This window comes from Brachypodium distachyon, chromosome 1 (assembly GCF_000005505.3).
Source record: "Brachypodium distachyon strain Bd21 chromosome 1, Brachypodium_distachyon_v3.0, whole genome shotgun sequence".
Taxonomy (NCBI): domain Eukaryota; kingdom Viridiplantae; phylum Streptophyta; class Magnoliopsida; order Poales; family Poaceae; genus Brachypodium; species Brachypodium distachyon.
This window is the reverse complement of record NC_016131.3, coordinates 23,328,141-23,342,115: the sequence shown is the minus strand read 5'-3', so window position 1 is coordinate 23,342,115 and position 13,975 is coordinate 23,328,141. Positions and strand designations below refer to the sequence as shown.

The window sequence follows — 13,975 nt, the reverse complement described above, 5'->3', positions numbered from 1 at the left end:
AAATAAATTATAGTGACCGTTGTCATCTATATTGTAATATTACATTATTGTATCAGCACTTTGGTACCTACCTATTTGACATATGTATTGTAAATTACGATATTGTATTATCAATTTAATACATAAATAAATTTGTATGTATTCTATATATCTATTAAGAATGATATTAAAATTCTTTCTTTTCCATATATAGTTTTCTACGGAAGTCAATCCAAAATGGACGAAGAATTTTGCCTTGTGGATAGCGCAACCACAAACACTATACTTAGGGAAACAAAATATTTTCAAACCTTTACTAAAATGCAAGGAAATAATTTGACAATCGCTGGACGCGATACATTAATTGTTGGCTCTGGACATGCCATCATCACACTTCCTATGGGTACACAAGTAATAATCGAGGACGCTTTATTGTATCCCGATTCAACTCGTACTCTAATAAGTTATAGGGATATGCATCAAAATGGGATTCATATTGAAACCCACGATGACAACAATGAGAAATTCTCCTATTTACAAAAAGTAATGGATATGGCAAACAAATTCTTGAAAAAATTCCTTCTTTATCGTTCGGATTGTACTATACATACATAAAACATGTAGCTCATGTTGCTTATAAAATAATTTTTCAGAATGTCAATACATTGCAGACTTGGCATGATCGCCTTGGTCACCCCGGTATCGGGATGATACGGAAAATTATTAATAATTCTGTTGGTCATAATCTTGGTAAAGAAAAATTTCCAAAATCTCAGGATTTTGTGTGCACAGCATGTGCACAAGGCAAGCTCATTTTAAGACCTCTTAAAATACAAGCGGAACCACTCCAATTCCTTGAACAAATTCAAGGAGATATTTGTTATCCTATCCAACCATTGTCTGGACCATTTAGGTATTTCATGGTTTAATCGATGCATCTACAAGATGGTCTAATGTGTGTCTACTTTCCACACGTAACCATGCATTTTCGCAAAGATAATGAGCCAAGTAATTAAACTAAAATCTCATTATCCAAAACATCGAATTAAAACAATTCGAATGGACAATGCCGCTGAATTCTCCTCACGCGCCTTCAATGATTATTGCATGGCATTAGGAATCGAAATTCAGCACTCAGTCCCATATGTCCACACACAAAATGGTTTAGATGAATCTTTTATTAAGAGAATTAAGTTTATTGCAAGACCTTTATTACAGAATTGTAATTTATCAATAACTTGTTGGGGTCATGCGGTAATTTACCAATAATTGTAATTTACCATCTGCGAAAATTCGGTTGCGCTACATACGTACCGATCTCACCACCACAGCGTACATCAATAGGACCACATAGAAAATTGGGGATCTATGTGGGGTATAAATCACCGTCAATTATCAAGTACCTAGAACCTCTCATAGGGATCTATTCACTGCCCGGTACGCTGATTGTATTTTTAATGAGGATCATTTCCCGGCATTAGGGGGAGAATTAAAGTACCAAAAAAAAATGCCAGGAAATCAACTGGAATGTCCAAGGCATTTCCGCCTCAGATCCACGTACTCAAGAAACTGAACAACAGGTTCAGAAAATTATAAATTTGCAACATGTTGCAAACAATTTACCAGACGCATTTGTTGATTACAAAGGTGTAACTAAATCCTATAATCCTGCACAGAACGTACCCGAAAGAGTGGAGGTACCTATAAAATCTACTCAACCTCCCGCACCTACCATTCAAAGGAAGAGGGGGAGAGGTACGACAACTAAAAAGGATCTAGCTTTCAGGAAGCAACAAAAGGAACAAACGAAGGAGCCGCGGCAAAGAAAACAGAAGAATAAACCTTTTGAACCTCTTTCTACAACAACAAATGTGAGTCAACATTTGATTGACCGAGATCAATTGGGTAATATACACCCAGTGGATAACCAACATCCACAACACAGCTCAATAGTGCACTCAATTACTGATGCTGGGACATTGGAAAACCCGGACTTAACCGCAACGGGAAATCGTGAACAGTCACCAAAGGTAAACGAAATTTTCACAAATTACTTAGACACTGAAGAAATATACAATAGAAAGACTACGTTTGTCGACATTTATTTCTCTACTAAGATTGCAAACAACCTTCTAAATGATCATGATACAAAGACCATAGCCGAGTGTGAAAAACGCTCCGACTTGCCTAAATGGAAGGATGGAATTCAAGCAGAAATAGCCTCGCTCAATAAAAGGAGCGGTATTTACATAAGTAATACCTACACCTCCAAATGTTTTCCTAGTGGGATTCAAATGAGTTTTTGTCCAGAAAAGGAACGAAAACAATGAGGCGGTGAGATACAAAGCGATACTAGTAGCACAAGGGTTCACGTAGAGACTCGGCATTGATTTCAATGAAACATATTCTCCGGTTATGAGTGGAATTACTTTCCGATATTTAATCTCATTGTCTGTTCAAAATCGTTTATCTATGCAGTTGATGGACGTCGTGACTGCATATCTTTATGGGTCATTAGATTCGGATATTTATATGAAGGTTCCCGGTGGAATCCAAATTCCGAATACTAACGCAGGACGCAACATGTACTGTGTAAAGTTGAATAAATCTTTATACGGTTTAAAACAGTCGGGTAGAATGTGGTACAACCGACTAAGTGAGTTTCTCATTAAAAAAGGTTACTGTAACAATGTTGACTGCCCATGTAAATTCATCAAGAAATCCAAAACAGGGTTTTCCATTATCTTTGTATGTGTTGATGATTTAAACATCATTGGCAACAAATAGGATATAGATGAAGCTCGTAATCATCTAATGACGGAATTTGAAATGAAAGATTTGGGTAAAACCAAGTTCTCCTTAGGTTTACAACTTAAGCACCTTCCTTCAGGAATATTGGTTCACCAAGCTACATATATACAGAAAATCTTGGAGAAATTTAACGTGGACAAATTCTATCCATGCAAAACACCTACGGTAGTTCGATCTCTAGACGTAGAGAAAGATCCATTCAGACCAAAAAGTGATGGAGAGGAAATTTTGGGATCTGAATTACCATATCTTAGTGCCATTCGAGCATTAATGTACCTAGCAAATTGCACCCGGCCGGATATTGCATTTGCGGTAAATTTACTAGCTAGACACAGCGCAGCTCTAACAAAACGCCATTGGGTAGGAGTCAAGCAAGTTTTTCGCTACCTACAAGGCACTAATGATCTAGGTCTATATTTCCAATAGGAAAACCAAGACTCTGAATTAATCGGATACACTGATGCTGGCTATTTATCTGATCCCCACAATGCCAGATCCCAGACCGGTTTCCTGTTCCTACACGGTGGGACAGCCATATCATGGAAGTCTTCTAAGCAGACTCTAGTGGCTACATCCACAAATCATTCGGAAATAATAGCTTTATACGAAGAATCTCGTGGAAGTGTATGGCTACGCAGAATGATTAACCACATACAACAATCATGTGGTATTGGTTCGATTGAATCACCAACAATTATCTATGAGGATAATTCTGCTTGTGTTGCTCAAATGCAAACAGGTTATATAAAAAGCAATATAACTAAACATATTGCACCTAAACTATTCTATCCTCATGAATTACAATAAAATGGGGAGATAAATATCTTGCAAACCAAATCATGTGAAAACCTCGCAGATTTGTTCATTAAGTTCTTACCCAACTCCACATTTCAGAAAGGTGTATATGTGATTGGTATGCGACGACTTAAAATTTTGCAAGCATTAGGGGGAGTATTCACCTGAGTTTAACCTGTTCATAACATCATATTGCACTCTTTTCCTATTATGAGTTTTACTCACTAGTTTCTCATAAAAGGTTTTTAATGAGACAATATTAGCATAAGATTATATGTCATATTTTTCTATTTTCCCCACTGGGGTTTTGTGGATAATATACAAGACATATTTATTGTTCACATAATTCAATATGAATTATCAAGAGACAATATTCAAAATATGTTATACCATTTTTCTCTTTATTTTTCCCATTGGGTTTTTAAAGGGAGTTTTCATAACATATCAATATTATTATTTTTTCCTCAATGTTTTTCCCATAGGGTTTTTGGAGAAAATTACAAGATTACAAGATTCCATGATGATTCAAGAATATACAAATCAACGGAGCAAATTGATCAAGGAGGAGTGTTGAGAATAAATTATTTATGATCAATTAGGATTAATTATTAGTTAATTAATAGTTAATTAGGCAGTTAATGTTGTAACTGTTCGTGTCCCAATTTTGGGAAAATTGGGACGCGAATGCCCAAAACTTGGGACACCAATGCATGTATTGGTGTCCCTTCCCCTTGTATAAATATAATCATCATTCAATGGAACAAGACACAGATTTCATTCTAACAGATAATACTCCCTCCCTCCAAAAATGAATTATATGGTGTTTGAGCAGGGTTTAGATAATACTCCCTCCTTCCAAAAATGCAAGGACAAATTGAAGTACCGAGAGAACTAAGGAAAAATTCCCCAAGTCTGAGTATTGCTCCAATTAATATGGAATGTGGAGACTACTCTTGGTAAAAATTTCCTAGACTAAACACAGAGCAACATTAAGTAGAGATACGATTAAGAACCAGTTTGACAACATAGGGATGTGTGATGGATCTCAAAGATCAATTTATTCTTGTATTTTTGGATTTCTTTGTATATTTTTGGATTGAGGGGCGCTCAAAAAGAGGTAACGGAAAGCAGTTGTCACATGGACACATGTTTATCTATTAAGTAGAACTATGAAATGACCAAACACACCCACTCCATGATAGCATGTTCACGTAATAAACGAAGTATTTTCGAGCTTCGGTGAGCCATCAACTCATGATAACTTTGCATTGACTTTCTACCAAATCGATGACACTGTGCTAAAGCCAACAGAGTGTCTGTCTGGATAGGCTACCGACGAATAGAATGAAACCAGCCCATCATGGTAGTGGCCCGACTCGGTATATGGTGTAGCCTTCAACCTCTTCTTCCGAGAACAATAAGATGACGATGTAAGCAGGCTATAAGGTAGGCTTTAAGTATTCCCTCCGTCCCATAATACGAGGCACTCACGTATTTTTAGATTTTTAATTTGATTAATTAAATATGTATGTTTCTTAACAAAAAATGCATCATTAATGATATAATCTTTTAATTATTTAATTTATATTTAGTTAGTTAAATTAACGATTTATGGGACGGAGGGAGTATTATACTTTTGGTTAGTTGGAGAGGAGAGAAAAAAGAGCGAAGAGAAGTGGACTACTAACTAACAGTCAGCAGCAGCACATGCTCGTAGAAACTATGTGAGACTGCAATAAATTATTGTTTGAACTAAAACCACGACCAGATTTTTTTTTTAGGCCTGTGGGAGGAAGAAATCCCCGAGCATCTTTGAAAGAAAGAAGATCTTCTCACACAGGTCTAAAAAATCATCGAACCTCATGCCCCACGCATACACAGTGGTACCATGGTCCACGTGAGATAAAGCCGGCCTTAGACCTGTGCTTTGGCGTGGGGCAAGAAGAGGGATTTTTTGAACCCTCCGTCCTAAAATTCGCCCCCAGCGGGAGTCGAATACAGGACCAAAAGGGTGCTATTAGAGCCTATAACCACCAGTCTGGAGACTGTTCATCACGACAAGAATTTAGAAACGGAGGGAGTAGTACATATTTATAACCAACTATTATATATGTTGGTTATTGCACTGGCTACAGATGACATGGCAAAAGCTTAAAGCCATCAACAGGCTCTTTCATTTATTTGCTCTAAAGCTTCAACGCCGCACTATAAGAGCTACTACTTTCGTTCCTAAATATAAAAGTCATAACTTTGTTATAAGTAAAGCTTCTTCAAATTTGACCAAGTATATAGAAATACCAACGTCTAGAACTTCAATTTAGTTTTATTAAATATTTCATTATATATATTTTCACAGTAATACTCATTTAACATTGTAGATCTTAGTAAAAAGAATGACCGTGAAGTCAGTGGTTACCGTGGCTCATATTTTGGTGTTTTTGGTCTTTTTTCTCGTTGATTCATCGATGAAGCAGCGGTTCAGAGCTTGCCTTGCCCAGCCATGATGCATTCAATGATCTTAAATTTCCAATGTATGAGGTAAGCGACTCATACGTTTCTCAAAACCTATAACGTTAGTCCAGCGTGCAAGGATGATATTCTGCAATTTCGTCACCGAATATCTATAGGAATATCAAGATGCGAATGATAGATCTAGCGGTGCTTATTTCGAAAAAAAATGTGATGAATCTTTTAATTTTATCAAGAATCTTTGTTACTTTGGTTCTTCTCAATTGTATCGATCTAATGTACTCCCTCCTACACGTATTATTTGTCTTGTACTAAATCGGTGAGAAGTAATTCAAGCTTTCTTTCTTTTATGAAATAAAGCCAGATCCTTATGAAATAAATCGGTGAGAAGTAAGACAATTTTGTGATATAGCCGGGGCTCATTTATCTCTTCCTTTTTAATTTCTTCTTATTTTGCTTGGCACCGCTCCCTCGCTCTGCCCATCTCGCTGCCGAGCGCCCCACGCCCGTCTTCCTCCTCGCGCGGGCGCCGTCACCCATCCCGCTGCCGAGCGCCCCAGCGCCCCTAGCTCTCGTCTTCCTCCTTGCGCGAGGGCCGCCACCGCAGGTTGATTTCGTCCTTCGAGTCTCTCGCTCCCGACCGTTTCTCCTCCCATCACCCCACGAACGGATTCCGCCCTTTAGCTCCCCGTTTCATCTCTAATATTCCCCAATTCGTAACTGAGGCAAAAATCAATTAAGTGCAGCCGCCCCCTGCTGGGTCCTCCGCCTGTGGGTACATAGATGCGGGGCGATTTTGATGATTGCGCCCCGTTCGAGCAGCCGTAGTGGGATTGATCCGCATTTCCGTGTTGTTGTTGATCGTTGCAGGTGTGTGTGAGCCGCATTGATTTGCCTGGCATCTGGTGGAGGTGTGAGGTGTGAAATGGTGGATTTCTTACGCCGGCTCGCTGGTCTCCTGCTCAAGTGCTGCGATCTTGACATTCCCAATCGCCCCAAGGGCCTCGAGGATCCTGAGCGACTAGCCAGGGAAACAGTTTGTATGTTCTGTTTGTTTCCCTTTTCGTATGACTCCTTTTGTGTGCGGGTATGCTAGTATTCGGTTGCCTTTTATTCAGCCGAAAGAAAATTTCCTTCTTGTTATGCAGTTAGCGTAAATGAGATCGAGGCATTGTATGAGTTGTTCAAGAAGATTAGCAGTGCTGTGGTTGACGATGGTGTGATTAATAAGGTCAGTAAGTTCTGCTCGTTTTGTTTGGTGAGGAGTTCGTTGTCTGACCACTTATGCCTCACCGTGTGCAATCTCAAACAGATGCCCTTGATTGTTTTGTCTGCAGGAAGAATTCCAACTGGCACTGTTTAAGACCAACAGGAAAGACAGCATGTTTGCTGACAGGGTATGTCTATCTGGCTTCTGTTTAGTGGAGTTCCTGTTGTCGCAAAACGTTCAATGTTGTTTTGTTCGTGGGTATTTGGTTTGTTCCTGTTCGTATGTTGTGTTCTTTTATGTTATTGGTCACCTTTTGCGTGACGTTTTGTACTTGAATACGTCATTGAAGCATCTTGGATGCAGTATGAACATTGGCACTGACGTAATGCTACATGGAGTTAGCTAAACCAGCATGGGCTTGAGGTCTTGAAGCTGTGATCGTGTGCCTGCTCAGGCACGTGTAATGTATACCCACATGCCTCCAAATGGCAGAACCAGGATTTCATCATCTCATGACGCACCGTCTGAGTTTTGTGTAGCTTTTGGCTCTTTAGTTATAACAACATAAACCAATACTGTTCTTTCCTATAATAATGATGCAGCAAAATAGGGAAAAAACTGCAAATCGGTAACAATGTAGCAGAATGGAGAAATACAAGCTGTGTATTTCAGTAAGGAAAGTTAGTCCATCTTAAGCTCTTATTTCTACATCAATAAGTTGACAAAAACCAGAATATGTAAAGGCTAAATAACACAATAAATCAGAACAGGGGTATAGATTACTCTTAAAATAGGGTAATATTTAAATACAAATGTACCAATATAGCTGGGGTGTTAGGTCCTACATGACCTGATCTGTTGAAAATGATGTAAAATTATTAGCCCCTACTGTTGTTTCAATTTATTACTTTCTGAACATGCAAATGTAAACACTTCTTATCCATGATGTGATGCCAGTACTTATGATGTTGTAACTTAATCTATTTAGGTGTTTGATTTGTTCGACACCAAGCACAATGGAATTCTCGAATTTGAAGAATTTGTGCGAGCTCTTTCTGTGTTCCATCCTAATGCACCAGTTGATGACAAAATTGATTGTAAGCCATAATGCTTACTTGCTTATTTAGTTACTGCAAAACTATGACATGGTTGAGTGAGAATTCAGTTTTTTTTGTCTTCTGCGCTATAATTGTTTGAGACATGGATCTATGGTTGTTCCTGCTTGCTAAAAGTTATGGAAAATTAGTTAGCTGTTGACTTCATTGGCAGATCCCTTGATGTTGACGTGGAGATGATGTGCAGCTGGAACTGCTATATGTTATTTCCACACAGGGGAACACACTATTGACAATCCATATACTCAACCCGGCATGTTAGGCGGACTGTCACTGATTCCTAGTAATTGCAACTGGGCATTCATTCTTCTTTGATTTAGTTGTATGCTGACAGTAGAGATCACCCTGTAAGTGTGGGAGAGTGGTGTGTAGCATATATGAATCGCAGTCTTAGGCAGTAGATACACTCGAATTTAACACTAATAGTTAGAATGTATGCATTCAATCATCTTTGGTTTCTGGCATTAAAGTAATAGCCTTATGTTTTTAATATCTTACTGTTAATAGCATTCTTTCCCTGTCAGAATTTATGCATATACTGTATCGACCATTCTTCTAATCTTATGCCACATACTATACCTGCAGTTGCTTTCAAACTGTATGATCTGAAACAACAAGGATTCATTGAAAAGCAAGAGGTACATTCATTTTGCCTATTGTTGAACCACTCCATCTCCTATGCTGTTTTGTTTAGTACTTGATTCATTAACCTGTGGAAGGTTTTATCTTTAATTCTTTATCCTATATGTGCTTCTGTACCCAGTATACTAGTCCATTCATCTTGTCAAGTCATGTTCTTGAAGTAAATTATTGTTCCACGAATGAAAAATTAAGAATGGTGATTAAGAAAACCGAAAGCCACATTTAACCCTAACCAAACAGGGCCAGTAAACCATGTTGAACACTTATGTGTAGAACTTGATGCCATTTTATATCCTTGTATGCCGATGTTATTTTATTTTATTTTTGCTTGGAAAAAGCATATCCAGTAAGTACAGCTATGAGCAGTTGCCTCGAGAGAAAGTCATTGTCTACATTCTTAATTGTCAGGTGAAGCAAATGGTGGTTGCCACACTTGCTGAATCAGGAATGAACCTTTCAGATGAGGTTATAGAAGGCATTATCGACAAGGTATACATAAGTACATGTGTCCGCACATGATGTATGTCTGTTGAATACTTATATGCTTAGTTCTTTACTGGACAAACTTCTTTTTTCTCCGTCCCTAGACATTTGAGGAAGCAGACACAAAACATGATGGTAAAATTGACAAAGAGGAATGGCGCAATCTTGTCTTGAGGCATCCATCTTTGTTGAAGAATATGACACTCCCATATCTCAGGTCAGTTGGCTCAATTGAGTCAACTTTTCTTCCTCAACATCTACTTTGGCACCACGTGATATATATGAAGTTCTGAATGCATTTCCTAATCTCAGAGAAAATAGGCCATCTAATCTTGAACTGGTATAACTTCATGTTTGAAATGGGGATATTATATTGGGACTGCATACCTATCATGATTGCAACTTGAACTGGGTCAAATTGCTGATGGGGTTGAAGATTAAACATTTAAAGTTAAAAAACACATAGAGGTCTCTTTACTTCTTTTCCTTATGATAAAATCATTGTATGGCAATGTTGTTCAATTATTATATATTTTATCAACAGGGATATCACCACAACATTTCCAAGCTTCGTCTTCAATTCTCAGGTTGAGGATGCTTGAGATTACAATTCCTAGGTTACCGTTGAAGCTTGTGGAGAGCACGTCAGACCAGATTGTAGGTGCAATTTGTGTGTTTTATTTGTTTATTCTCTTTTGGCAACATCCTTGTGCTTGGAACAACTCTTGTAATTTTTCGGCTCCTTCAAATGTGAATTCTTTGTAATCTCCTCGCGAGGGTCTTTCTTTTGTATATATCTGAGAGTATATTCTAGCGTGAACTCTTCCTCGTTATGTATAAATCCTCTCCAGGTACTTAGGTGCCTGTACGAGTAGTAACTGAGAACTTGTATAGTAATATTGTACGGTTTTTCTTCACCTTTTGGTTCTCGTGGTGTTGCTGGTGACTCGGTTCTCTTTATTTAAAAATGAAACCTACATTTTTTTTTTCGAACCCGGCTTTGACCCCTTTCCATCATTTAAAGGTGAAAGTGATGCCTTAAGAATGTGTGGGTACATGTAAACTTATGTTTTGAAACACAATAAATATTTGCACTTCCTCAGATCAATAATAGTTGTCTTGATTTTAGTAAAAGTTGTACTCCCCCGTTTGGGTTTATAAGGCTCCTATGAAGTTTGTGTCACACTTTGATCAACAATTATTTAAATTATATTTAGTATATGTATATATAAAAGTTATACCATTAGAAATAGTTTTTCAATATGAATCCAACAACATATCTTTTGTGTCGCAATAATCTCATATTACCAATGTAATTTTTGGTCAAATTTCGGCATAAAATTTCTCGTGTGACTTAATAAACCCAAACAGAGGGAGTACTAACTTTGCACTAAATCCAATACATTTATTATGGAGTGGAAAGAGTACTTTATAAGTGGTGTCTAGACATGGGAGCAAGGATACAGTATTTGATACTCCCTTCATTTCATAAATTTTCATGCAGCTTTATCTAGATACAGATGTATCTGGACGCGTTTCATTGTGTAGTCTCGTTCGTTTAAAAAAAAACTTGCGTCAAGAATTATAGAATGAAGGGATAGATAGAAAAGAGGAGTTGCGATTTGTTTAATTTCCTGCTTGGGTAAATAGTGAATGCCTGGCCGGTAGCACGGGGGATCTACACCACCTTCCTGTCCACAAGTTTGCTCCTCCACTCTCTCTCTTAGTTAATTAGAGAAAGTTTTTTGAGGGAATAATTAGAAAAAGTCGGTTAACAAGCAAAAGTAGTATTTGTGTCATGCATCTTTTTTTAACTCTCTTTTGTCAGTCCTTTCTCTTTTAGATGTGACCACTGACAACATTTTGTATTTTTCTTTGCTTCCCTTTCTGCTCTCTTGTTTTGTTGTTGAAATTCCGAAAGTGCACGTAATGTAGTCATCGGTATATATTTTAGTAAGTCACAGTACATTGATCGTTTATCTATGTACCCGTGGGTACTAACAAGAATACATGATGTTATTCAGATCGCAGTATTAACATATGCCAAAACAAGACGAGTACATAAAAATACGTAGTTGTACGTGATGGTACTCAAATCACAGTACATCAACTCATAATTGGACGTCATGTTCCAAGAAAAAAAAGCACAAACATTCATCAAAACTTAGTACCTTGTCGGTAAATACTGTGTACAGCAACTCATAATTGTACATCATGTACCAGGAGGAAAAAATAAGCACAAAGCTTAATCAAAACTTAGAACCTTCTCGTATACCTATTCATCAAATTAATACCTCGTCATGTACCCATGGTACATGATAACGATGTTTAGCTATCTCCTCGACCATGTACCCATGCGGAAGTCACGGAACTGCCGGCCCTAGCTAGCGCCTAGCTTTCAGGCGATCAACACGTGCAGCGCAGGGCGCAGCCGCAATCTCTCGACTCTCGGCCACACCATTGCAGAGACGCGGGAATCGGCGCGCGGCAGTCAGCAGCGGCGAGCCAGCAACTTGTTTTTTTGGCTTTTCTCGGATTCAAATTAAGGTTTGCTTGTTGCTCAAACTGAAATTGCTCTAAATTATTTCAAATGTTGAAATTCTCTATACATAACATATTAACATTCAAATGCCTCTTCATACCGCATCGAAGAAATACTTTGAAGTAATGTCTGAATTGACAAATTCCGATGCTCATCGATGATATGTTTGTATGGTGTTTTTGGCAATTCAATATTAGCATATTTACTGTTGGTGAGTAAAATTTGAGCTACAAAATAGCTGGTTATAATATATATTGGGATAAAAAAAATTGTACATTAGACCACCCTGTCTCACAAACCTAGATCCGCCGCTAGCAGGGATGGGACGTGGGAGAGAGGAGCATCTGCTAATTAGTACTAGTGTCAGGGGATTAAGAGAAAGCAGAGACAGTGTGTGTGGAGAGGACCATGGGGGCAGACAGAGGCATAGAGGGGGAGCTACCGAGAGGCTTGGCGGTAAATACTGACAAATAAAAGTTGGTGTGTGTCATAAATTTTTAGATTCTTAGATTCTTCTCGACAATGGTCCTGTGGGCAGATAAAACAAGAGTAGACTGAGGGATGAACTGTGGTTAACAACGAATGGTCTAGAGTTGTGCGTCCTCGTCGTGGGAGGTGCAAAAAGTTTCATGTGACACTAAAAGATACTCCATCTTTTTTCGCAAATGTTGTCGTATTTGGTTTCATTAAGAAAAAACTTTAATCAATGATAACTTTATCGATGTGTAATTTATATGATACGAGGCCACAATTATTAGCAAAAACTTTTGAAAACGAGTTTAGATATGAACTTTATGTATGAAAAACACATTAATTTAGTAATTGCTGTCAAAGACAGAACTTAATGTAACCAGATACGCCGATTTTTGTAAAAAAGAGAAAACATACGAACCCTACACTAGTTTTTCTTGTCTTCAGAATTAATGAGATGACCATCACCGTGGGCATGTAGGTACCGGGAACATCAACAAGAGAGGCCATCACGACAAGTAGGTAGCCAGTTATCTCACGTAGGAACGAGATGATGTCATTCCTCGATTCTACTGTATTTTTCGTTTCTCTGTCCCTAGATATTTGAGTGATTAGTGTGTGCATTCCATTATCGTGGAAATATTTCCCCATGGCACACCCCTGCATCTGCGGCCAAAAAATGCACAGGAACGGGATCCGATATGGGGGCTGCTACAAGAATGAATGAATATTCCAAAGCATTCGCTTGTGAAAGAATCTGAACAAATTGTGCCACAACCGAACGGTTTTGTCCAACCGCAATCATGCCATCTTGGCAATCGGCAAGGAGAAAGGGCTATGGAGAAAACGACTACGTTTTTCCTCTCGCCGACGCCCGTGTCAATTTTAGGTTTTTCCTCTCGCTGGCGAGTTCTTCCTCTCCGCTTGTCGTCACGGACGGAGTTTCCTTGCTTGGGGAAAAGAAGCATGGAGAAGACGACTACGTTTTTCCTGCTCGAGGTCGTGGAGACCGAACGGACGGACAAGCCCAGTTAGTTAATTAGGCTGGATCCTTTTCCAATTGGGCTTCAAGCCCATTCTAAAACAGCGGAGCCGTGCCGAACGTTCTGGAATCCATCAAGAAGCACGAAGCTGGCATTTGAAGCCGGATTTCCGGATTCTCTAAAGCTGGACGGTATCCGAACACGTCCTTAGCTTTTATTTTTTTCAAAAACATTCTATTTGCGAAGTCTACTCAAATTAGGAAAAGAAAATCTCTTGATAGGCTGGCCACACAATTTTGCGGGCAAATAAGTGCTTTAGACGGCGATGACGCTGACAAATCTTAGGAACGAGCACAAATATTTGGCCATCCATAAACCCAATTAATTAACGCGTAACGAGGGGCCCCATCAGCCTCCATCCAATGAGACGCCGCCACATGGGCAGCCCCCCCGACTAAAGGCAACCATTAACGTT

The 13,975-nt window shown here is 38.6% G+C and overlaps 1 protein-coding gene across 1 annotated transcript; it reads left to right on the top strand.

The window, feature by feature from the left end:
• The first annotated feature begins 6,499 nt into the window (after positions 1 to 6,499).
• On the top strand, positions 6,500 to 10,421 carry LOC100832225 (calcineurin B-like protein 6). The gene is made up of 9 exons (XM_003563091.4): positions 6,500 to 6,661; positions 6,925 to 7,094; positions 7,203 to 7,285; positions 7,392 to 7,451; positions 8,253 to 8,361; positions 8,965 to 9,017; positions 9,430 to 9,510; positions 9,609 to 9,721; positions 10,049 to 10,421. The coding sequence occupies exons 2-9, from the start codon at positions 6,980 to 6,982 to the stop codon at positions 10,104 to 10,106; spliced, it is 672 nt and encodes a 223-aa protein (XP_003563139.1). The 5' UTR covers positions 6,500 to 6,661; positions 6,925 to 6,979; the 3' UTR covers positions 10,107 to 10,421.
• Positions 10,422 to 13,975: the final 3,554 nt, after the last annotated feature.